The sequence below is a fragment of the Talpa europaea genome (genome assembly GCF_964194135.1).
Source record: "Talpa europaea genome assembly, chromosome: 3".
Lineage (NCBI taxonomy): Eukaryota > Metazoa > Chordata > Mammalia > Eulipotyphla > Talpidae > Talpa > Talpa europaea.
In genome coordinates this window covers 5977513-6004162 of record NC_140069.1, presented here as the reverse complement: position 1 = coordinate 6004162, position 26650 = coordinate 5977513, and the positions used below count along the sequence as shown (strand labels likewise).

Below are 26650 nucleotides of genomic sequence, written 5' to 3'. Positions count from 1 at the left end.
AGATAAAAGCTGCCATTGTCACCTCCCCACAGGTCTCACCCACATCTGTGTCACCCAGTCCACGACCAAAAGACAAGCGCAGTTTCATCACGTGTCTCTAGGCTCCATGCGCCTCCTCCAGGTCTCCTGGCTCCATCCTGCTTCCTTCCTCAGTCTCTTCTGCTGCTTCTTCTCTTCCTGCTCAGCTCCACCCTCCCTTGGGTGGGGCAGGGAACCTCCCCCTTTCCTGGGGACCACCCTGTTACATCCCCACCTCGAAGGTCCTGGTCACTTGACACTAAATGGGGTACGAGCTTCAGACACAGGCAATGGCCTCCAGGTGACTGAGGCAGGATGTGCAAGGCCGCCCGTGGGGGATTTCGGGGCTCCGGCGGTGGGGGTGTGTGTGGCTGCTGAGAGCTGCTGTGGCCCTTGGTGCTTCCCAGAGAGGGTCTGAGCAAACCACCTGTGGGGGATGGGGGAGCCTTTCCAGAATCCACAGAAGGGCCTTTCAAATAATTAGCCCCTTTGTGCCTGGAAGGTTTTGTTTCCAGATACCAACGACTGTTCAGTATCTCAGGCCCATGGAGGAAGGAAGCCCAACCCGTCGCCAAGCACAGAACCCACGGACCAGACACTCAGTAGAGCGCCTTCCCCTGGCCTACCCTGCTGGGGGCCCACAGAATAGGCATCAAGATCAGAAACGATCAAAATCAGCTCTCAGCTTCTTTCGAGGACAGGTCCTCATCACCTTCGCGGGGTGCTTAGAAGAGGACCTAGCTGCCTCGTGCAGTGTGTCTGATTAATGCACATCACCCGGGTTAAATTAAGTGTATAGAGAAACCACACTCTCTCCAGAGTGTGGGCTCAGTTTTCTTCATTTACGCTTCTGCCTCTTCTGAACGTTCAGGTTTCAGTCACTTCAGGTGTCCGGATCTCAGTGCCTGGACCGGCTTGTTCATGCTAGTCAGCGCCCCTTCCTTGCTCCAGTTTCAGGGTTGCGCCGTGTGATGGGGCTTTCTTGAGTCCAGGCGTTTGGTGGCTGTGACCTTGTAGCAACCTCTAGCATTTGTCCGTTTGCCTTCCACACCTTGCACAGATTAGCAGGAGAGAAAGAGACACGTTACTTCCAAAAAGAACTGCTCTCAGATAATTGATGATCTAGTTGCATTTTGGGTGATTTTTCCAAATACAAGCAACTCGGATCAGGGGCCGGGGTGAAGGGATGTTGCCACTCTAGTGTTGGGTCCGTTGCTTTTTTCTCAGGTCTCACACTGACTTGCAAATATTCTCAAGGCATTTTTGTTTTAAGGCTGAAAAAGAAGAAGAGGAACTCAGGTACAGAAAGTGTTAAAAACAACGGCTCCCTTCAGCAATGCTTTGGGTCCACCTGCCTGTTCTGCTTGGTGCTCTGTCTCTGGTGAATTCTCTCGCCCTCCCGCGCCTCTGGCCTGTACCCCAGTGCTTGTATAAATAAATGAATCTTTAAAAACAATAACAACAATAGGACAATAGCCCCAAAGCGAGCTGCTTATGTGATAGCTCATGTCACCAAACTAAGAATTAATTTAATGACAGAAACAGAGTCTTAAGCCACAGGTTTGCTTGATCAGCCGCCGGATAGACTCTGCCATCCCCTACGAGCACTGCAATAACCACCCTTCTTTTCCACCCAGTATCACATCCTTTTTCTCATACCTTCTGCCTATAAGTCTTGCATCTTGCACAGGTCCTTTCTCTCTGCTAGACTGGCTATTGCCAAGTTCAAACTGATTTTTTCTCAACTAAATCTAAAATTTTTAACATGCCTGTCTATCTCCTAATGTTGTAGGACAGGGAGAGGGGCAGCCCAAACCCCGCAAACCTGCCTATTCTACATGGGTTCTGCCATCCGCCGCATCAACACAAAACATAGGAGACTTTAATGGGAAGGAACTTTAATAAAACTAGGAAACAATACAGGTAAGGCAAAGAGTCTAGTTTCTAAATGAAGCATCCAGAGTTACCCGTCCCCTCGTGGGTAAAAGTCCATCCAAATGGGATTGGCCCAGAACAAGGCCCCAAAGCCTGCCACAAGTCTAAAGCATCTTCCAGTGGGGACCCACAGAAAAGGGTCACAAACAACTGGACAAGCCCGGAAGGAAAAGAGCAACATCAACATCAAGATAAAAGCTGCCATGGTCACCTCCCCACGGGTCTCACCCACATCTGTGTCACCCAGTCCACGACCAAAAGACAAGCGCAGTTTCTTCACATGTCTCTAGGCTCCATGCGCCTCCTCCAGGTCTCCTGGCTCCATCCTGCTTCCTTCCTCAGTCTCTTCTTCTGCTTCTCCTCTTCCTGCTCAGCTCCACCCTCCCTTGGGTGGGGCAGGGAACCTCCCCCTTTCCTGGGGACCACCCTGTTACACTAACAGAAGGAAACACTACAGAGAGAGACAGGCACTGAACTCTGACAGCACCAGTGACAGCCCCGAGTCTTCCAGAGGGCAGGTGTATGGCAGTACACCAGCTGGGGTGTTATTCAGGTCAGTGCCAGGGTGTGAGCAGGACCACACCCTGGTACCAGCCTCTGGGCCAGTTGGCAGCAAAGACACGTTGGGAGCAGCCTTCTCTTCCTTGCTCTGCCCAGGGCTCTCTACTTCATCTCCCCAGGTTGAATAAGGTCAATCTAAGCTCATTAATATGCTGTTTGGGTCATCTGTTGTTTGTGCAGAGACTCTAATATGGCAAGGACAAAAGAAGCGTCACTCAGTTATAAGCGGCTGTCAGGACGGCGTGTTCCGGCTCCCTGTGGCAAGTGGAAAAAGCTCTACTTGTGATTACTGAGCTCTCAGGCCTGCGCGGCAAATGACTGGCTTCCATGTGGCAGAAAAAAAGTGATGACTGAAAGAGAAGATGGCAGAAGGGGGGTGATGGAATTGCATATGAACTAAGAGAACTATTGCAGAGAGAAGCAAATATGGAGGCAAAACAAAACAAAACAAACAACAGAGGAGTATCAGGAAACTGAGTCAAAAGTTTGATTTTAGGAGACTTAGTGAGTGAGAAGTTGGAAAACAGCACAGAGGGGGCTTTCAGAGGGCAGCTTCTGGAAGTGACAGACAATAGAGGGCAAAAATGATGTGTTTCTAAGAAGAGAGGCCGTAGATCCCATCTGATGCTCTTCCAGAAGCACAAGGAGAGATTGGGTCGCTAAACTGCTGCTGCCTTTTAAATGCAAACCACTGCGCAGTCTGGGTCACACAAACACCCGGCTTCTATTTGAGTTACATCAAGAAAGGATTTCTCAGAGCTCAATATAACTTCATGAATTTTAGATCAATATTCCTTGATTGGACAGTCCATGCAATGGCAAAATAAAATGACTAAATCATTGGTTCTGGGGCCAGACAGACTGGATCAGTCATTTTTGTCTGCTGGGGTGGGAGAAAAACCAAGATGTCCAGCGTCCTGGTGCAAATGAGGCCATCAGGACAAGGACGAGGCCTCAGGCACCGCTTCCAGGCCTGATCTGCCTTGTTTTTCTTGAATAACTTGAAAACATTTCACTTTGGTCAAATGTCTTATGTAGGGTTCTCTTTTGTTTCATTTTTCTTTGCCTTTTTAGTTTACAAGGGGACTCAGAGATGCTCAGAAATTTGCTTGGGATCCTGTAGAAAGCAGCAGTGCTTGGTCAGGAAGACCCTGCTCTACACGCCCTCTCCCCGGCCCCCAGACATCGTCACAAACATCAAGTTGTTGGGAAAGGGAAGTCAGAAATGCCCTAGACTCTTTTTGTCTCCCACAGGGAGTGACTAGATAAGTTACACCACTTCTTCTGACCCTGCTAATGCAAGAAAATCTGATCATATCAGGCATTTATTGCCAAGTCTCACCACAGTCAAACTGCACACTTACTATATGACCAGGACACTCTCTTCACCCTCTGGCAGATGTATGTTGCATTCTTCAGAAACCAGGAGTAGTAGTCAAGACAGTACCTAAAGATTTGCATGAGAGGGAGAGCCGTCAGCACCCTGTGAAGTCTATTACAAGAAACCAGAGTTTAAAAAGTCATAGTAGCTAATTATTCTCAGCAAAGAACCCTTGCTCCATCCTCACAGGGTGTGGGAGGAGAGTGGAGAGTGAGGTGGGGTAGGAAAAAGCTCAGACAAGACTTACTTTTTTGTTTCAGAGTAGTTATTTACTAAGATGTGTGACTTCAGGCTGATTTCTCAATTCTCTGGGCCTTCAACTTTTCAAATATAGACAAGAAGCTTTAATAGAATCTACATTCACAGGTTATCAGAAGCATAAGGGCTGAGCAGGCCTAGGCTTTTAGCTGCTTAAGTGCAGGCTTAAATGGGCTTACTTTGCTAAATTTAAGCTCCAAACTTCTGCTTTCCTCATTGGTTCTTCTAGTAAATATTTGCAATATTTAGGTTTTTCTAAAGTGATTTTTCCCCAGAGGGATAAGATTAAAAGTTTTTTCCTGTCTGCAACACTTGGTTCTGTCACTTAATATGATATATTTTTAATTTGCATTTATGATCATTTCTTTCTCCCAACTATGTAAACCTCAGTTTCTGGGTGTGTTTCTGACTCACATCAGAAATGACTGAACATCATTATTTATTGAACCCAGAAAGTGCTATTGAAAATATTTTCTCTTTAGGATCAGCCTGTGGTATTGAGAAATGTCTCCACCTTCTTGTATAGAGATGGAAGAAACACCCACATTGACCGAGGGGTCCAAGACCAGGGCCAGAGAGGCATGATGGGGAAAGGCAGCAAAGCTGAACTTAGGACTCAGACCCGGAGGATGATGGAGATTTGAAAAGTTGAAGGCTCATGAGTAGACTTAGAAAATAGCATTAAAGATCTAAGGAAAAGGCCCCAGAACACTGGAGCAGAAATATTCATCTTGTTTTTGGTTCTGGGTTTATAGCCAAGAATAAATCTCAGGATAAAGGGGCAGGATGTCAGGATTTCAGGGAAGGAACATGTCCAAACCCAGAGCTTCTTAAATAAGGCAGGGTCTGCATTCCAATTGTCTTTTTACAACCTTGTTATTTGGCAAGCAAGTTACTGCTAGAAGCAGAATTTAGATGGACACATCCTGTGATTATTGTCTTCTAGCAAATGTCACCAGAATGAGGGCATTTGGGTTCAGGGGACCATTCTAAATCTTCTGTAATCATTCCACCAGAAGTGACATGACTCAGTTCAGCTCAACTGAATTCAGCTCAACTCAGCTCAACTCAACCCAGCCCCACTCAATTCAGTTCAACTCAATTCAGTTCAGCTCAACTCAACTCAGTTTAGCTCAACTCAATTTGATTCAACTGTATTTACTTTGTTCACCCTGCACTTAGTTTTGGGGACTCAGTTATGGATGAAGTTCCATCCTTGCTCTCAAAAAAGGTGCAGTCTGGCAGAGGACTCCTTGGAGGTTGATTCCTTGAAAAGCCCTTAACCCTTGTGTATGAACTGTGTCATGTCTGCCTATTGTGAGGCCTATAACAAAGCCAGGAGAATGGGAGCCTGTAAATACTGAATGTAAAACGCAGCCACTTGCCCAGGTTACCTCACGGCTTCCATCCCAGGGACCCTCTTGGGGGCCATGCAGAGACATTGCTGGAAGAAGCGGCACAGCTCCATGAGGCAAGGGTTGAGCTTCTGGAAGGCTAGAGTGGGAGGAGCAGCTGTCTGGGCCCCCTCTTTGAGGAATGGCTGAGGACACCCTAGAAAAAATAATCCTAGACTATTTAAATCCACAAGAATTCAGCAAGTGTCTTCTTGGCTAGTTATCATGTTGGATGACTACAGTCTTGCCCCTGATCTCAGGTGACCCAGACAGACAGGTAAGGATAGCAGTGCTTCCCCTTTGTTGGAGTTCTGAGAGATAAGAGGAGAGGAGGTGGGGCTCCAGCTCCAGGAGGAACTCAGAGGTGGTTTCTGAGAAGGAAATATTAAACAGGGAGCTAAAACATTGAGCAGAAACGCATCTGGTGGAGGCATTTCTGGTGTAAGAGCTAGAGCCCACAAAGACTCAGCATGATGCTAGGCTTGCTGATGGAGAAAGGCAAATAATTTGACAGTACAGAGGATGTGGGGTATGACAATGTGTTTTCAAGGGCTTACGTGCACATGCACGTGTGTATGTGGGTATACATGTTTGTGTATGTGCAAGTAAATGTATGTGCATGTGTGCGCACAGGGATATATGCGTTTGCATGGATGAGGTATATGCATTTGTGAGTGGGAGTGTGTACATGTGCATGGACTGTGTCACCTAAAGTGACAGGGAGGGTAAATAAGATAATTTATATGAAGTGCCATGCAAAGTTCCTAGCACGTAATAAACAATAAACACAAGCTATTATTATTATTATCGACTTATTAGAAATTTGTTGCACCCCCCCCCCCGCATGCTAGCCACTGCTAATAAATATTGGGGACACACAAATGAAAAAGAAAGAAAAAGCACCTTGGTGCAGTGCTCTCTTTCTAGTGATCTGAGATTAGATTAGGAGATTAGTAGTAATCTTCTGGCATAGAATTGCTAATCACTAGTAATTCTAGGATAAGGAAAATGCTGGAAATAAACTAAAAGAATCACTGAGGTTCTTTTAGTGCATGCCTGACATTGCCTGACAGGCTCTGAGGGGAACCCTCTGGTTAAACAGGGCCTGCCCCTTTTATCGACTAGGTGATTGCACAACTCGGAAGGGGTAGAGACTAACTGTTAGCAATATAAATAATTCTTGTCTAACAGCAATCCAAATATTACCTGTTTTTCTGGTGAAGGTGTACAACTGATTTTTGTTGAGCAAAAATAAAGAGTTTGTTGCTGTAGGATATCAATTAGCAAATTCATTTCGAATTTCTTTGATTGACTAGACAAAACCTTATTTCTCAAATTCTCCATTGAATCAGTCTTAATATTTTCCTGGTTTCTTCAATAATAATGAGTTGAAAACATCTTTGACATGTGTGCATTTCATATTTTTATGAGATTCAGGGATTTAATTTTTGAAAATTATAACTCAGCAGTTATACATTTGTTAAAGTGCTGAAGTGCCTCATAGTGACAAAGATTCAGCAACACATTTAGAAATGTTAAATCATTATCCTGTGTCACCTGGAACAGCAGACCTTCTAGAACACTCATCCACTTTCATACCTATGCATTTATTGATCACGGCTTTGTGTTAGACACTTTCCGGAGTTCTTTACATATGTGATTTCATTTAATCCACATAAAGTCATGGGAGGTAGATATTGGATGTACTATTTAATAAGGGTCTGAGCGATTCTGTGGTTTGATCAGTAGGACGGCAGGCTCATAACCACCACATTTGACCTCTGCACACACATCCCATTCCTAGCGCTTGTTTCCAGGCCCCCCTCCCACCTTGCACCTCCATCTCAGGACACGACACTTGGGCACAATCTTTGGTTCTTTCCAGGAGCTCACACATCCATCATTATATCCTCCTTAATATCATTCAAGTTCCCCATCTACAGTGCCACCCCCGGTGTCAGCCCCCATCACCTCCGGCCATCGTTAGTACAATAGTTTCCACACCAGTTTCCCTGCTCATGGCTTCATTCTTTAAGTCTCTGCCCTGTATAGCTAGAGGAAAGTTTCTGCAAATCTGACCACATCACTGCTTCAGAAGAGGCCCACACGCCTCAACACGGACCTCAGCCTCATTCCTCACTGCCTCGCAGCCCCAGGCCTGCAGTCCTAAAGACCTAAGTCCCTGGAAGCATCAGTCCTTTCCTGTCTCAGGACCTTTGCATATATTGTGCCTTTACCCAGAATGCATATTTAGAGGCAAACCTTGTTCAGGTGCCACTTTCTCAGTCATCAGCATCCTCGTGAAGGATGCCCTCAGGTGTAAGTCATGTCTTCCTCTCTGGATGCACAGAGTACTTTATTGCTTTTTCTCTTAATAACTTTGCCACTTTCTTGCTCAAACTGGACTTTTTGGCACATAGGAAAATTCTTGGGGGAAGTCACATCGATGAGGTGGAATGAGCACAGGCTTTAGAATTAGATATCTGGGCTCAAAACTTACTTTTCACCTGGGGGACTCACCAACATTACTTGTTGAAGATGACATTTCCTAGCTTGCAGAATTATTGTAGAGAAAACGTGAAAATAAGCATAACACAGTGTGTGGCACACAGTGGGAGCACAATAAATATTCACAAGAGGATAATGAGCGAGTGTCAGGTCTTGAGGCATGATTTTTCATGGATGGGTAGAATCATTTACTGGGAGATGCCAGACCCACCTTAATTTGCCATTCTGTTTCTCACTAGATGGCTGGCTGGCTGGCAGATACAACTGTAAAGGTAGACATAGCTATAGTACAGATACAGATACATATACAGATGTTGCCACATTGGTAGGTACAGGCACAGGTATAGTTAACTTGTCTCTAAAACCCACTGACAACTACCCCCATCTGCACCACCAGTGCACTGTATCTCTTCTGAACCCACTGGGGGAAAACTGGCTATAATTTCCCTTTGTAGCTTTATCACATCTTTGTGTTTGAAAGGCCCATTCACCGTTCACTGCAGGTAGATGGTGGGGCTGAGGCAGATCTTAGGCGATATGAAAAAGGAGTCTGTGCACGCTCCAAAATTTAATAATGCCTGTCGACAGATGATGGGACAGTTCCAGGAACATTCAGGAAGCTAGTACAGAAAGGCATCCAGGCGTCAGCGGGGCCAAAGACTTCACCAGATTTGCAGGCCTCGCTTTGTATCAGTTTCTTTGTTAAGGGAACTGGCTCAACCAAAAAGAGGAGTGTGAGACACCCCAGATCTGGGACGGTGCAGCATAAACCCCAAAACTGGAAGCCCTGGGGCTGTCTCAGGGGTCCTACAGCCTGGCCACAACCTGGGAGATGATCCCTCTACGGTTCTCTAAGGATGAAGGTGCAGGGAGGGGAAGGCATGTGGGCTTTGAAACAGAACAAAGTAAATCACATCCAGGGACAGGGGTTGAATTTTGGCGTCACCTTTTACTCTTTTTTCTGTCTCTGCTAGTGCCCATGCTCATTACGGGAGCCAGAGGTGTGGACAAAGAAAATGTGGTAAAATGCACCATGGAGTACTACGCAGCTGTGCGATGCCACCACTGCAGCGTGAATGAGGCAGGAGGGACTGTGTTAAGTGAAGTTAGCCAGCCAGAGAAACTGACACTGTGAGGGTCATCCCTGCGAGTTAAAGGGACACAGCAAATGAATACCAACGCAAAACAAAACTCCCAGATTCTGACAAAAGAATGGTGGTTATCAGAGGGGAAATCAATGCAGGTGGGAGGTGGGAGGGGGTGGCTGTGGGTGAAAGGGTCAATGTGGTGGGTGGAAACCGGTATATACAATGTCGCAGGGTAGAGCTGTACCACTGAAGGGCGCAGTGTCATAAACCAATGTTGCTTCAATTCAAAAATATAAAAGAACAGCTTCCACTTGCCAAGCACACGGCACTTGGGTTGATTGTCTTCACTCAATAAATGTTTACTGGATTCAGTACACAGAGCTCTTTAGTCCTTAATCACTTCTACACATGCTATCTTATTTAAATCAAAAGAACTGGTGGAAAACAGACAAGTTCAGCAACCACAATCATTGCTATTATTTTCCCTTTACGGAGAGGAAACTAAATCCTGGATGCCGTGTGCCAGAGCCAAACTCACCAGTAAATGGTAGAGTTAGCATCTGAATCCCAGCCGTGTGGACCAAAATATATTAAACAAGTCTTTTTCTTTCTGCTCCACAATCTTGTTCAAGACAAACAAAAGCCCTTGTAGTGACAGGGAGCTGGCACTTACTGGAGACTTGGTGGGGCCAGGGGACCAGGGCCGGCTCCTCTCCCGGGGAGAATGGCCAGGCTGCAGGCAGGTCACCTGTAAGGGGTGAGGTGAGCTTGGCTGACACACACTACTAGACAGTCCTAGCACTGAAGGATGCAGAGTCCTGGAAATCCATAGGGAAATTGCAGCCCAGAAAGAGGACATGATTTATCTAATGCCACAGAGCAATGTCACAGCACGTCAAGGCTTCTAAACTAGCTCTGCCGGACTTTTCCTGGTTCTTCTAGAACCTACACAGGACAGTAAACAGCTAAGTCTGCCTGCCCCATCCACCCCTCTTCCCAAGCTACGATTTCTGTCTGCACTTTGGGTTTCTTTCTCCGGTGGCACAGTCTTACCTGCATGTGGGTACTTGGGAGCCGGTGCCTTGGTTGGACTCGGAGTCTGTGTTCCTGGAGGGAGATGAGACAGAGGTGAGCCTGCATTTCTGCTCAAGATGCCTGATCAAGGAAAGAAGCCCAGGCCACCAGTCTCGCCCTAGTCACCCAGTGTTGTTATTCAGCCAGGTAACCGGTGGGGCATTGAGGATGCAGAAAGGTGCAAGAAATAGAATCTGCAATGGGGCATTACCAGGGCCAAGGAGGACATGAACAAGCCATCCGTCGTGGCATGGCCTGCCTGGCGTGCCGGCGGGGGGCAAAGCAGCTCACACTGGCGTGGCGTGATAGAAAGACCCAGTGATGGTGTTGCACAAGCAGAGTGAGAGCACAGTGCTCTGGGGAGCAGAGAATGGCCTGTTTCTCATTTTCCCGAGTCTGGGTGTGTGCCCGTGCTGCCCCCACCCCTAGAGACTGCCTGCCACTTTCCTGAGAGAATAAAGCTGCAGGGAAATGGGTCCATGAAAGAGGAAAACTCCCTGCAAAGAGGCGTTTACATTCATTCATTCACTCATTCCAAGGTGGGGAGTACCGGGGGGGGGCAAAGAAGAGGAGCGGGCTCGTGATGATTATTAATTATGTTGTTTGCTTCTGCTTTCTTTCTTTTTTACATGCATTTTTCAAAAATTTAGAAAGGGTTTTAAAAAGAAACAGTGCTCAGGTTGGGTTAAGGATCGGGAGGCGGGCATGGCCATTGTTTCTTACCTGAGGTCGGGCTGGCCTGGGGCGGGCTGCTGGGGGAGGCCACCGTCCTAGCAGGCAACCCAGAAAGAACCCAAGTGCTCATGGGCTCCTCAGCAACTGGAGATCCCGGGGGCTTGGAGGAAGAGGCTTCCCAGGGGGGCCCTCCAGGTGTTTTCTCATCGGTGGCCCAGGGCACAGGTAGTGTGGAAGCTTCTGGCTGCTGGTTGACTGTCACCCACAAAGTTCCGGCCACCCTCCTGGTAGCTGTTCAAGTGACAGTGTGACAGGACACATTTGCTCGACCACTTAGATCAGGTAAATTGCAAAAATGGTAAAATTGCCAAGACATTGACATGTAATCAAAGGGCAAAGCAATGTGACTGTGTAATAGATGATGCAGGGGCTTAACTTTACCCTGGACTGGAGTATGTGGACCAAACTAAATTTTGCTTCCTAACTACAATTAAGAAAAAAACCACTAATTAAAAAAGATATCTGCGTCTCTGTGTTCACAGCAGCATTATTCACCACAGCCAAGACATGAAACCTACCTAAAAGCCTGACAACTGGATTAAGGAGCCGTATATATACCCCGTGGAATATTATGCAGCTGTTAAGAAAAGATGACATCTTGCCTTTTGCAACAACATGGATGGAACTAGAAGTGATTATGCTAAGTGAAATAAATCAGAAAGTGGAAGACAAATACCAGATGGCTTCACTTAAATGAGGAATATAAATAACCAAAGCAAACAAACTGTCAAAACACAACAAAAGTAACTCTTAGATTTTGTGAAAAATATTGTGGTTCCTGGAGGGGAAGGAGAAGCGGGTGAGAGGAAAGAGTAGAGGGTAGAGGGGCTGGTGTGATTGCGTGTTGGCACTGGAACTTCGGGGGCGGTGAGTGGAGTGTATACACATATGGAGGAGGGGGCTGTGCTCCTGGAATCATAAAGCTTTGTAAACGAGTGGCAGCTGAATAAAATTTGATTGGAAAAAGATTTCTAATCCCTCGGACATCCAGACAATTGGAGAGGGCCTGTGTGGGGGCACAGTGGGTTCATTCTCACATTTAAGAAATACGTTTCTTTTTATTTATTTATTTGTTTGTTTGTTTGTTTGTTTGTTTATACAAGCACTGGGTACAGTCAGAGGCGTGGGAGGGTGAGAGAATTCACCAGAGCCAGAGCGGGGAGCAGAACAGGCAGACTGACGAAGTACACTGCTGAGGGGAGCAGCAGGCGGCAGGAGAGGTCTGTTGTGCCATGTGGGACCCTCGCCCGGCAGCCGGGGATCGAACTGGCGCTGCAGAGGCTGCAGGCAGCTTTGCAACCCAGTGCTCAACTGCTGTGCCACCGGGGAGGCCTCAGAAATACATTTCTAATTTATTTAGAGGGAAGATTATGGAGTTTGAAGCAAAGAGACCTATGGGAGTAAATCCTCCTTTTCCTCCATGCTGTGAATTCTGGGGCAAGTCACTGAACTCATAGTAATAATAATAATGATAACAATAATGCCTGCCCTACAATTTCACATGATTGTTAAAATAATGTTAACTCTCCCATCATTGAACCAATTGTTATAGGTTCTCACTTGTTCATTCCATAGGTAGGGATTAAAATTATATTTTTCACATTTTTCTAGACTAACTCTCTTGAAGAATTTTCAATTCTTAGTTGGGAACAGTTGCCATCTTCAAAATATGGCATATCACTTCATTTAGTTAATAATAGTCATTTACTGTAAAATTTTTTTTGCCACTCTCTTTAAATTTTTGTTCATTTTTGTATATAAAGCTAGCTCTTTTGCTCTTAGGGTTATAGCTAGAAATTCCATGATTTTTTTTCTTACCAATTGCAATCACATTTTTTTTCATACTGTACCGGAAAGGTTTCTAATTTTGTGTGATTGTCATGAAGATGGTCATTGTGCTAAGGACTGTTTTAATTAATAAAGTTGATTCGTCTTCCTCATTCTTATTTCTCTGCCTACCTGACTCCTACCAGTTCTTACCTCCTTGGGGAGCCTGGCTCAGAGCTTTCCCTGCACAATAGCTCTTTGTAGGCTGGGTCACAACGATCAAGTTACCTGCCTGTGTCTTTCTTTCCTGGCCTGTGAGTTCAGGGCAGAAAGGGAATATCATCGAGGGAGCTGTCTTTTTAAGAGCTACCTTGGGGTCTAGTATCAAATATATGTTTTGGGGCCTCCCTGGTGGTGCAAAGGGTTAAGATGCAACCTATGAAGCTGTCTGCAGCCTCTGCAGCACAAGTTCGATCCCTGGCTGGCCAGGGAGCAATCCACATGGTGAGTCAGACCTTTCCTGTCTCCCTGCTGCTCCCCTCAGCAGTGTATTTCAGTCAGTCCGACTGTTCTGCTCCCCACTCTGTCTCTGGTGAATCCTCTCACCGCCCCCCCACAACTCTAGCCTGTACCCCAGCTCTTGTATGCATACATAAATAAATCTTAAAAAAAATAAACACATGTTTTGGAAAACGAATGAATTCTGATGACCTGGTTCATTGTTGGAACCCACTGAGGCAGTATTGATGTTCATGGAAACCTGATCTCAGTTGTATCTAATTCCCAAATAGGGACAAGCTTGCCTTTGCATCTCGGAGACAATCTTGGTATGCCGTCATGCTGGCATCGAGCCATTAACTTATTCTTGGCATCATTCTCCAGCCAACTAGAAATTAACCTAGCCTTGCTGCGAAATATTGACTGCATTTCACCATTCAGTGATTCAGTGTGCATTTCAGGGAGATATATTGCTAAATGTTCTGATGAAATAAAAATGTCTATATTTCAATTATTTAAGGTGTTGTCATTGGGGATACTGGGTGAAGGAGATGGAAGAATGCTCTGTGCTATTCTTGCAACTTCCTGTGAGTCATAAACTATTTCAAAATTTAAGAAAAAGTATAAATATAAAATGTTAGCAGGATATTATGCCAATGACACTTGTTGCCATTGTCTGTTCTCATGGAACCTATACAGGCTCACACCCATTTCTCACTTAAGGCAGGGGGGCTGAAGAAGAAAGGGGTTGGCTGGGAAGGGCTAGAAGGAAAGTTTTCACGTATTTGTAGGAGCCTTGAGGGAACAGGGGAGAGGAATAGGATAGGAGAGGACAGGGTGGGAAGCTTCTTACCCAAGGTGGGGTGCACAGGAGGAGAGGTGTCCCGTGGGGCCATTGTCCTGGCATTATGCTCAGGAAGCCTGGTCTGCAATCCCGCTGAAGAAGGAGCTGTCTCTGGCCAGGAGGAGGCTTTCAGAGAAAATACTCTGGTGCTTGGGGTTCCACGGAGGGGGCTTGTCCGTAGTGTTTGCCAGCTTGTGGGTGGGAGGATTGAAGTCATGGCTGCCCTGGTAGCTGCACATTCGGGAGACAGTGAGTGGCAGGACCGATGAGCTTGGCATTTTGAGCACAAAAAGTTGCCAGGTTGTTGAAAGGTCCTTGTAAACTATCACACAGAATGCAGAGATGTTCTGGGCATCTGGGTTCTATGCTTACCCAGAATAGAGCCTAAGAATAGAACCGTACATCGCCAAACAGAGGGCTGCACCTTGAATGATAAATTAAGCTAAAATACCCGTCTCCGAAGAAGTGCTGTGAACAAATGCAAAGCTGTCAGACCAACACCCGAACAGAACCTGGATCCTGTCAGAGTCCTTAGCCCACTTTGCAGCCCTCAGCCTCTCCATGGCTCTGGCACTTGTCCCTGAAAGAGGATTAGACTTGCTCCATGCAACCTGTGCATATGATTAGGAGCCAGAAATGAAATGTTGGGGACCAGGGTCTGCCAGGCAGAAACTGCTTGAAAAACAGTTTCCAAAGAGCTAGCAGAAGGCTCAATTCTCAGGGAGATCTGCCCAGGGTCCTTCTTTTTGCCATGAAGCAAAGTGTCAACTTTCCCCTATATTTCCCCTAAGGAAGGCTTCCATGGTGGAGGGCTGGATGTTAGGGTACCAGACTCCCACTGGCCTGCTGGGACCCTGTCTCTGGGTACACGAGTATGGCTTACAGACTGGTGGGCAGAACCTCTGTTGGACTTTGGCCCCTACTTGCTTCTTCAGTAGGAAATGGTATGTTGGGAACAACCCGTGCAATTGCAGAAAGTGGGCCTCCAGCTTCATGGCTCGCCTGCCTTACCGCTGGGCTCAGCACCCCACATGCACCACATGTCTGTCCATGCCCCTAGATCAATTGGGCATGGAGTTAAGTGCCTCCCAATGAAACTGTCCCTCAGCCATGTGACTGGCTGTCAGGCACATCGATTTGTAGGTTTACTTTCTCTTCCCAAGCACATGAGTGAGGGAGCACAAGAGGGAAGACATAATTGAGACTGGAGGTGGAAAGTGGAAAGTCATGGAAGAAGTATACTTGCTCCACCCTCAGATTTGCCCTCAGAATTGGACGGAAGAAGGGAACCCAATAAATATCTTTTTTATCTTATTAAGTAGCCTCATTCCACACAAGTTGCTATTCCCTTCTCAGCATAACCAGGGGTTGTCCTACAATGAATACGAATCTGAATTAGGGGACTGTTGTAAACTTCATTTCATTCCAAGAAACAATGATGACCTATGTGCAAGGTCAGTGTGAGGTACTGAGAGGGGAGACAGGAGCTTTGGAAGACTGGTCTCTGTCTCCAGGTATCACTAGTGAGGTGATGGACATACATAGTCAACTGTGATATAACCAGGAACAATATAGAGTCCAAATGACGTACAAGTACTGTGTTGTAGGACTACAGAGGATGGAAGATTTTGACTGGAGGATCTTTGGGAAAGAAGAGAAAGTCTCTAAGCTGGCAATTGACAGACAAATCAGTATCTGAAACAATGGAAAAGTAGGGAAAGGGTTCCAGACTGGGATAACAACATGAGCAAAGTTGCAGGGTCATGGAGTTAATCAATATGTCATCTGCCAGGAGAAGCAAGGACATCAGTGTCCTTTTATCAGAGACTTCATGGAAAAAGGACAGAGATGAGAGTGGCCTTGAAGACAGAGAAATGTACTCTCTACACTAAGGAGTCTGCTACTGACTCATGAGTTCTGGGCAGTGAAGTAAAATAATTCAATCATATTTTAAGACTATTGCTCTTATGGCCATGAACGGGTATGTAGAGAAATAAGGCCTGGCAGGGGTTGGGGGGAGAGTGTAAGGCACTGGGCTATGGAAAACAGGAGAAAGGGGTCCCTCAAGGCACTGGGCTATGGAAAACAGGGGAAAGGGGTCCCTCTTAATGGGAGCAGCGGGGGCAGCAGCTACTCAAATTGCTAGCTGCCATGGGTGAGGGGGAAGATCCAGGGTTGCCAAGTTTTCCTTTGTAAGAGAATTCAGAAACTTAAAAAAAAATGAAAATCCTTTCATTGTAACACAGCACAGTGGGGTGAAACGCCCAAGGGTTGTTGCATTCAGTCTTCAGCTTGCATGGTGGAACCAGGGTCTAAGACAACACACCTTGGGAGGGTTTATACTCACTCTGAACACCTGATGTGCTGCTGGTGAATGTGTAATTGATAACAGGAGATTTCTCTGCCATCTCCCAGAAGTCAGACAGATTCCTTCCTGCAAAAATCACACCAACAGAAGCAAGTCCTGGGCTTACCTGTTGGAGTGATGCATTTAATTTTCGGCTCAGAGAGCTTGTCAAAGAGGCTGGGGGTGGGGGGAGTCACCTGATTTCCCTGTCATCACACAGATGAAGATGCAGTCCGATTCATTCGTCTGACTCACTGCAAGACAAACCCGAGCACAGCAAGACCTAGCATTGGGTCTGAAGCCCTAAGTCTTTGGTCAAAAGGATAATTACGCTGAATTAAATAATTCCTATAAATTATAATTTATATTATAATTTATATTATAATTTATCCCCATAAATTGTATAGGGATATTATAATTATACAGAAATTATAATTAAATCCCTAGTCCAGGAAGTTACAAGAAAATAAGACTAACTCCTTATTCTCAAGGCAACCCTAATTTTCTGGGATTATTTTTTGAGGGGGTTCAGTAGAATGCAATGTGAATCTTGAGCCAACCTGGAGCAAGATATTCAACCCTCTCTGAATCTCAGTTTTCTCATTTTTAAAATAGGGGGTACAGCTATTCAGCAGTTGTTTTCTAAAGTCTGCCTAGATTCTCCCCTGCCCCCAACTTTGAGCCTAGGATTCTTCAATTTTTCGGACACCAAGAATAGCTTTGATTGGAAGATGGGGTCCTTAAGTCCTAGTGATTGACACTGGACCACACTGGTTGTCTAAATAGAAATGACACACAGGTGCCCGGCAGCCTTGGCTTGGCTGGGCTGGTGATGGGGAGCCCAAGCTGGGACTGAATCTCAACTTTGCCAGACATTTTCAAGACGAAGATACCTGAGAGGATGGAAGTCGACTTAAAAATCTCTGTGAGGTAGCTCGTGGAATTGCCGATGATGTCCACCAACAAGGCTGTGAAATCTGCAAGACAATGGGGAGAATTTTAAATTTCTAATTCAGAGACTTATTTGGATTTCTCAGAGTACATTTGACAAATATGAATTAATTCGGGATGTTGAGGAATAGGAAAATACTACTAGTTGTTAAAAAGGTCTTAATTTCAGGGAGGCAGAAAACCCTTTAGTCCCACTGTTGTAAACCCTCTTCTCCCATAGCCTCCTCCCCAGATCCTTCTCTGCCAACACCACAGGGCTGTGAAAGGTCACACTGCTGTATTGTGGGTTTTCTCCAGTTATCTCTTCTAATTGCTTTAGAGCACCACGTCCATCTGACAATAAACAGCCCCGAATTATGTCATTCTGATTTACATCATTTTGGATTTTCAAAACACGATGTCCATTTTCGCAGTAGGTTATAAACTAAGGACGACATAAGAGATAAGGGATAAGGGATAATACAAAACAGAGCCAGGACTCTCTCCTCCTGCCCTCTCTCCCTTGCCAGGAAGGCCTTCCTTCCCTCCCCTCCATGCAGCAGAATTCAAATCTGATCTGAGAAATGCCCTGGAACTAAATGCCCACTCTTGCCGGGATTCCCATCGCTGATCATGGAATTTCTGTCTACTGCCCTTTAGACCTGCCCTCAACTCTTAGGCTTGGAAGAAAACCAGTTATTACCTCAAAGCTGTTATTGTTTTGATGAAAGCTTGAGTTAGCTAGTGGGACAGCCGTGCTTATAGATGACTGATTTCATACTACCTTCATATATAAATAAAAAGTGGAAAAGACAAATTTCTGCCTATTCAATTGGTGACATGTTGGGGGTTTCTTTCAGCCCTCCGTGTTGGCAAGGGCGTGGGGATGCTGGGGAGGTGGTAGGCCAGGGTGAGCGCCACCCACCTGACAGGTCATTGGTCCGATTGTTTAAACAATAGCAGTACCGGGTAGGGAATTTAACTGGATCCACTGTCTTCAGGTTAGAAACTGCGGAGAGAAATGCTCACACAGCATCCTGAAGGTAGCCGGGCCGGCCCGCCCCCCGCCATCACCGCCCAGAAGAGCACCTGCACTCACTGTTGTAAATGGCCACAGAAAACTTGTGGAAGGCGAAGGAACTGTAGGACGTGATGCTCAGCAAAGAGAAGAATTTCCTGCTATCTGCCAAAGAGATCGAGATAAACAACAGGTTCCTACTGACAACAAATAGTGATAGAAACTAGTGCACAGATACTAGACATTAATATATCAGGGAGACAGGTCAAGGGAGTATAAGGGCTTGCTGTGAGATTAAAAAAATAGAGTTGTTTGATATGCAATGAATAATTTTATTTACTATTTCTTCAATAATTTATTTATTTTTATATATTTTACATCATTGCTCATTCTTTTTAGAGTGTTTGCTTTCTTTTTTCAGGTGCAGTCCCCACAGATTTCCACCACCGATTCACCCTGCTCTGTCACCACAGTCCCTTGTGCTCGTCCTGCCCTCGTTTTGATCCTTCTTCCTCCTCTCTCCCCTGTAGAATGTCTCTGATTTATAGTTGTCTGTTTATTTTTGTTTTGTTTTGTTTTTTATTGTTATTATTATTTTCCCTGATCCCTTATTTGGTTCCCCTATATTCCTCCTAGAAGTGAAACCATCTGATATTTTTCTTTTTCCTTCTGATTTATTTCACTGAGCATAATCTCTCCTAGCGCCATTCATGTTGCTGTGAATGGCATGAGTTTATCTTTTTGATTGCTGAATAGTATTCCATCACGTCCATATACCACATCTTCTTGAATCCAATAATCTATTTTTGGGCATTTGGATTGTTATTGTTCAATGAATCATTTTAGATTTAGAAGAAGGAAGCCCGATAAGCCTTCTATGGAAGAAGGACCCAAAATAAAAGGCGATTGCAGAGAACAGTTGGGGAGCTGGTGGCCAGCCGTGGAGGTGGGGAGAAGTGGTGACATTCTGTGGGGTCTGCAGGATTTGTAAGAGGGAGGACTGACACTGGAAGAAAAAAAAATTACCCTCATGCAACCGGAAAAAAAGTTTCCGTCCATTGAAATCAAATGGCCAACTATTTTAAAAGTCAGAAAGAAAATGTGTTCATTTATTGTCTTTACCTGCAGGGCTGTGAGGCCTGGGGCAAGAATAGCCCTTTCAATATTTTATCCCTTTTCTAGAGCCCACCTGTGAGCCCCCCAGTGCTAGCTCCACGCTGAGATTGTCATCAGGGATTCACACACAAAAACAAAACCACCAAGAGTAAATAACTGAATTAAATAACACATAAGAATGAATAGTAAAAACAATACAATGTTTAAAAAGTGAAGCGAAACACGCTGAACTACACGTCACTTGATATTTCCTGGGACGTCCTCGTCCCGGCTCGTGTCTCACGGTTAGGCTGTGACGAGCAGCATCTGCACACACGGGGTGTTTGGAAAGCAGCTTGTTCTCAAAGTGCTGCACTGAGGCTCCCCACCTCATCATGAGTCAGGGAGAACACGTCCTCCACTCTAAACTGGGAGGAGTGGAGATGGAGGCATACCCTGTCTCGTGCAGCTCCAAGAAAGGCCCAGAAAGGAAGCGTGTTGAGACAAAAGTGAGCTTGCACTAACCTTAGGTCAGTGTTTGCATATTCTAGGGGTAAATAGCCAGAAATGGGATGGCTGAATCAGTTGTGTTTTTAGTTTTTTGAGGAATCTTTCATTTTTCACAACCACCAAGGTATATGGAATCAACTTAAATGTTCGACAGCCAGCTGGATAAGGAGATACTACTCAGCTGTTTAACGGAATACTACTCAGCTGTTAAAAAGATGAATCCTGCCTTTGGAGATGGCACATGCCTTTTGCGATATGGATGCAACAGGGACGACGATGCCGAGTGAAGTAAGTCAGAAAGAGAAACACTGTTCCCCAGTAGTGTCACTCAATTGCGGAATACAAATAACGAAAGAAGCCCGAGTGGCTAAACACAACACAAATATCTCTTACATTCTGTGAAAAATATGGTGGCTAGAAGGGTTGGGAGGGAAGCGGTGCCAGGGAAGGAGGTGAGGAGGTGGCATGGGCACAGGAGCTTTGTGGCGGGCGAGGGAGGCCTGTGCTGGGTTGGCATGAAGCTGTGCTCCTGAATGATGCAGTTTTGTAAACAAATGGCGAATCAATAAAACTTGTCTTAAAAAGAGAATAAATACAAATAATAAATGTTTACAATGGGACAGGGTGGCGCTTAACAAAAACAGGTTACCTCTCAAAGCTCTGGCCAGCATGCTGTTCACCAGCTCTGTCAGGTTGAGCGCAGACAGGTCCACCGACCTTGCGGGCAGCTCTGAAAGGGAGGCGGAGACAATGTCACTGCAGGCTTTTCCGGGCCACAGAAAATGTCCTCCTATCCCACGTCAGGAGGCTGTGGAGAGGGCTGAGTAGAAGCCCTGAGCTGCTTCCAACAGCAGAGGCAGCTCCCGGCCTCAGGGGACAGCAGCGGCCTGCACAGCCACACGTCAGAGGAGATGGACGTCGGGCAGCGCCGGAGGAGCGCTGCCCTCAGTGTCTGTTGTCTCTGCACGTGGACGGAGCAGGACTGGTGGGAACTGCTCCTCTAGGAAGGGGTGCCAAGGACACCGTGGGGTCTGGAGACACCTCCAGTGTAACGCAGGGTTCCAGCCTTAGCGATTCAGATCGAAAAGGCCTGGGATGTGTCCTAGATGTCGGAACCAAAATCAATCCAGGGGTTGGCCCATCGCTCCTTGGGGCCGGTGGGGCGCGGTCGGATGGAGAGGACAAATCACCCCCGTCCCCAGCTGGTCCCTGAAGGTTTGGAGACGAGGTTGATGAGGTGGAAATAGTGGTGGATGCGCTTCTTTATACTATTACAGCCTTGTCTTTCTCAACTTTTACTTGACGTTCCAATGATGGTGTAGGGAAAGCAACCTGGGAGTGGAGGGGGCGGGGCTGTGCCCGTGGTGTAGTTGGGAGTGAAGGTCCAGAGGAGAGAAGTTGCTCCCAGGCCAGCCATGGGGCACTTGCAGGGTATTGAGAATTCCCCCTCTCCACCCCTTTTCTTTCTCTCTTCTTTGATGCCAGACACTGGGAAGAGAAAGGGCTGCAGGAGGGGAGAGCCTCAGGGGCTCTGTGAACAAGAGGGTCAGAGGGGAGACCCTGAAGAGACAGATCCTGGGTCCCTCTCCTGAGGCCCTTGTCTCTTTTGCCTGAGCTTGGCCTAGAAATACACATTGCAGTAAAACAGGTGATCCTGGCCCAGGGCATCTAATCCAGGAAACTGAGGCTCCGAGAGAGGGAGCTTGCCTACATGTGCCCCGGGAGCCCTGGTAAAGAGGGGGTCAGAAGCTACTTCCCAGGACTGCAGCGAGCCGCCCCCCTGAAATGTCAGGCCTCTTGCTCGCTTGGTCAAGTCCATGCTCTCCAAGAAGACGCCAGAGGAAGTTGTGAGGGTCAGAAGCATCTGTTCCTGCTTTATCCACTCAGCAAATACTCACTGAGGCCCACATATGCTCGGTGGTGGGTACCGCACCTCCACCTGCATGGAGCTTACTATGCGTGGCTCGGGAGGGAGCGAGAGCCACGTGTAATTAATTATACGTGGTGTCACCGAAGGACGGGGTGCTGGACGTGTGCATCAGGGCGTCAGCCTGCTCTAGGGGACGGAGCACATTTGAAAGCCGAGACCCGCAAGACCAGTTGCTTTGGACGAGATGCCCCCAAATCACGTTAGTCTCTTCTATTCAAAGATGACTTTTCATGCCACCCTCCGATGGAGAAGTTGTTTTACTGGAAAGTGCCTTACCGACTCCCAGGATTGAGGGCTGGCCCTCCTACCTGTTGCACCGAGGAAAGCCACATCTTTCTCCTTCTGAACTTCGTTATTGCCAGATGCTGGAAAGAAAGTGTTAGGAATGAAGTGATGTGGAAGTGCAAACTCACACAATTTGTACCATTCCTAAAAATCATTTTGCCCAATACTCCCTTTAAAGGGTGATGAAACCGAGGCCCAGAAAAGTTAAGTGATACCCCAAATCCAACATTGGTTATGGCTCTGTTAGCCCCCCAACTATCTGGACCCCTGCTTATCTCTCCGAGCTTGATGACCCATAACCAGCTCTCCCGTATGATCTGTCCCCTGGGTCTAGCCTACTATCCTGACAGATGTTTTCCAGGGCCACTGTGTTGTTTATGTGGCAGGATCTGCTTCTTCCATAGATGTCACAGGTTTATAGTAAGATGTAGGTTTCAAGTGTACAGATGTGTCTACCAACATCTTTTGTTATTAAAGTCTAAAAGTTTGTTTTTCAGGTTGAATAATATTCCATTATATGTATCTGCCCCATTTTCTTTACTTGTCTATGTGTAGATGGATATTCAGGTTGTTTCCTGCTTTTTAAGTATCCACTTGTGCCATCAGCGATTGCCAGCTTACGTCAACTTCCACCAATTGTCAGATTTGGGGTTAGAAGTAGGTGGGGATTGATGGGCTCCGCTTTCCTATCATATGGCTCCTCGGGGAGCAAGACAGTAACCACAGCAGGAAGTCTGAGACAGGAATTCCTGACGATCTGACTAGAGATCCTCCTCAGGCTCTTTCCCCTACCACATGGAGGGGCGTTCCCATGAGCTGTGACAGCTCTGAGGCAGCTGCAGTGGACCCTGTGGGAGGCACCAGTGACCTTGCCGGTCACCTGGCCATGCAGGCTAGGGACAGGCCATGGGGGACCTGGGTCTCCAGGCTTCAGGGAGGCTACAGGCTCCCACCTCACAGGCTTCTTACCCCGTCCAGCCAGGATGGGGCTCCTGTGCAAATCCCCACCAGGCCCCTTCCTTGAACACCACTCCCGTCACCCAGGAAGGTGATTGCTGCTGCTCCTTTTATGCTCACAAACTCGTGGGTGGGTTTCGATAACAAAGAAGTGTGAGCAGAACAAAGCTGAAGCTGGGATTTCTCAATAGGATGCTACACAAAAGCACTTTTCAAATAAACCACTGGACAGATGTGCAACTATTGTTCTCTTTTTGAGCAGTATTGTTAATATCGAAGGTGCTTGGCCCTTTCATACTTAACGCTTAACAGCTTATCACCTTTTCCTTACCTGTGGGAAAGAATTGTTGTTCCCATTTAAAGGGGAGAAAGTTGGAGGCCCTTGTCCCTCCTTACGGACAAGAAGTTGGTACAATTGCTGTATTCTGAGGAAGGGAAGTGGCTGACTAGGGAAGCATTTTAACTTTACACATTTCGGCAACTTCTACATTTGAACCATGTGAATTTATTAGCTAATTAAAAATAAAGAAAAATTTAAAAGTGTAAACTGTTATCCCAATCCACCCCCTTGAAAATCAAAACCCAAGATGATAGAAAATAATCATCCCGCTTGTTTACCAAAAAGTTAGGAACTAAAACCTGGACCCTGGCTCCTAAAAAAAAAAAAAAAGCAAAGAAAGATGGAATTACTACAGAAGTGATGATGGCATTATCAAGACTTCCCATTATGAAGTCTTCTATTGCTAATAGAATGTCACAATCTTTGTGGCTTTAATAAAGTGTCCCATGAACCATAAAGCAATGAGCAGCTCTGAAGAGCTACTACTCTAACCATTAGAACACTACACTAATGGCAATAGAGACACCATCTCTATTTTATAGACAGAGTGAAAGGCTTGGAGGAGCTCAGGAGTTAGCCCAAGGCAGAGTGAGCTAGGGACAAGCACCTACCCACTCACCTGCCATAGGTAGGAAGGTCATAAGCTTCTCCTTCTTGGCTTCTTCTTTAATGGCAGACACTATAGTAAAACAAGGTTTCATCTGAGAAACTATAATCAGGACATAACATCCCAGAGAATGACAACCAAAATACCCACTTTAGAGAGGAGAGAATTGTGACCTGGACTGGAGAAGTGACTTTCTTAAAGTCCTACTTGTAGTTTGTTCATTCAGTCATCAAATATCTATTGATCAGCAGTAATAATAATGGGTATTGACAATGCTAGTAAGTACTTAGATTCTGATAGGTAATGTGTGTTAGATCCCAGGGATGTGATGAGAGAGATCCCATCTGTATGGAATTCAGAGTCCAGTGGGGAAGGCAGAGATGAAGGCAGTGAAGACCCAAGGATAAAGTAGAACAATAAAAAATGTTGAACAAGATACTATGGAGGGAACTTAGAGGATGTAGGACAGGCAGGATAATCTAGTCGCAGGGATCTGAGAGCCTTCCCTGGAAGGTGATGTTTGGCTAAGATCTGAAGGTTGAGGAGCATCTGAGCAGGAATGAAGAGGCCGAGTGGTTGTCAGTGCAGAGGGCAGAGCATGTGTGCAGGATCTGGGCTGGGTGTGACTGTGACTTTACAGAACTGATGGAAATAAAGTCTGAGTGGGGGGAATGGAGGTTACAGGGGATGGTGCAATGGCCATGTCCCATGCTGGAAACTATGACATGAAATTGGAAATCATTGAATAACTTTCAGAGGAGGAGACAAGAGGGAGCAACATGATGAGTTTTGATAAGGTCACTTGGGCTAGTGCGTGGAGAATGGCCCATGGGCAGACAAGGGAGAAGCAGGGAGCTGATTTAGAAAATTCTCTTAGGAATCCAGCAAGGATTATTGCAATGGTGATGACAACACCTCCCATCACAAAGTCCTCTGTTGCTAACAGAGAGCCACAGTGTTTGTGGCTTGAACGGAATCATGAGCATTCTGTCACATAAATGCAGCTCAAACAAAAAGTCCAAGGGCAAAATCAGAAACGGAATTTATTGTCATTACAATTGAGCTCATTTAGGATTCTGGCCTAGAACACTGGCTGCTATGATTCTCTCAAGCACAGTGAAGACCCAGCTTATAGAACAGACACTACAGGAACTTCAGCCAGACCCACCTGTGTTCCAAAGGGACAGGAGACATGCCAGCTTCAGGTACAGCTTCCCCTGAGGAGCACAATGCAGGAAGCTTGGCATGTTGGTGACACCCTGGCCCACCTGGAAGCAAAGAACAAGCATTGGGAGCAAACAGACTGGGTTTCTGACCGCACCCATGTGCAATGTCCTTGACAGCACCACATTGGGAGCAGCAGACACACAATCTGTAAAAGGCTTGATACTGGTTAGGGTAGGTCAGGTTTGCTATGGTCGCCAATTAGCTCCTCGAACTCATGGGCTTCATTCAACAACCAAAGTCAATTCTTGTTTATGGTCCATATTCACTACAGATTGGTGGGGGGCTCAGCTCCACACAGTCACGCAGGGACCCTGGTGTCAGAGGCTTAACTTCTTGTAGTTCTCCATCTGGCCCCTGCAGTCTCCTTAATCATTGGTTTACTGTGGCTGTGCTGAAGATTTATGCACATGTTCTTAAATGCTTTGGCAGAAAGTGCCAACACTCAAGTTCATTTACAGCCCACGTCAGCACACCTCACTTGGCCCTGCATGTGCATGAGTCAGGAACTGTGGGAGGGGAGAGCACAAATTCGGGGAGCATTCATATGCCTGGCTTGAGTTTTCTGTCTGTTTTGAAAGGAAATACCCTCCAAATACAGCATTAGTGATGTTTATAAGTAGGAAAATAGTCTTAGAACACGAGTGTGTATGTGCTCACACTCCCACCCGCTCTCTGCAGTGCCAGCACCCGCTGTCCTCCTGGGCATTTCCTGTGCAGAATCAGCACAAGAGTTATAGCTGCAAAGCTGAAGCTAATAAGAATAATGGCAAAAGCTTGTTGAGTGCATTCTGTGTGCCAGACACCACACAGAATGCTGTCTGACACACATTACTCTTAACTACAGCATCTCATGTGTAGGGATTAATGTGATGCTCACTTAACACTCAGCTACACAGACATTTGCCACTGGGAGAGAATGGGGTAGATTTGGAAGGTGGGTTAGTGAGGTGGATTGGAGTAAAGTCCAGAGAAAGCACCCTGGGGCTGGGGACAAAATGCCTCAGGAATTGAGCATCTTATTACAAATTATATTTTAAGGAGTCCTGTGGTCAGCTTGGGATGGAATCACCTTTGGAATTGTCCTGAGAAATCCTAGTAAACATTTAATTTGCTTTTAATTATTGGTAGATCGTGAATGGTGATTCCTCTGGATGCCGCCTTGAACAGAGACAAGCCTTGCAGGGGAGCAAGAGTTGGGCTCTCTTGGAGTCCTGCATGCTCACAAATCTGCTTAGCGTCTGAAACTCAGTTTTCCTCATCTGCAAAATGGGGATAAGAGAATGCAGCTTTACTGCGTCCTTGTGCAAATTTAAGAAAATGAGTCCAAAGCATTTAACCAAGTG

General features: G+C 46.2%; 1 protein-coding gene across 1 annotated transcript; it reads right to left on the bottom strand.

Annotated features, from left to right (window-relative positions):
• Positions 1-1248: 1248 nt before the first annotated feature.
• On the bottom strand, positions 1249-25327 carry HHLA1 (HHLA1 neighbor of OC90; the record flags this gene model as incomplete). The annotated part of the gene is made up of 14 exons (XM_084229746.1): positions 1249-1292; positions 3879-3961; positions 5548-5704; positions 9817-9891; positions 10197-10250; positions 16388-16495; positions 16606-16662; positions 17302-17385; positions 18264-18347; positions 18438-18521; positions 20611-20691; positions 22200-22256; positions 24093-24152; positions 25249-25327. 14 exons carry the CDS (start codon positions 25325-25327, stop codon positions 1249-1251), a joined length of 1107 nt encoding a protein of 368 aa, XP_084085872.1.
• Between the last annotated feature and the right edge of the window lie 1323 nt (positions 25328-26650).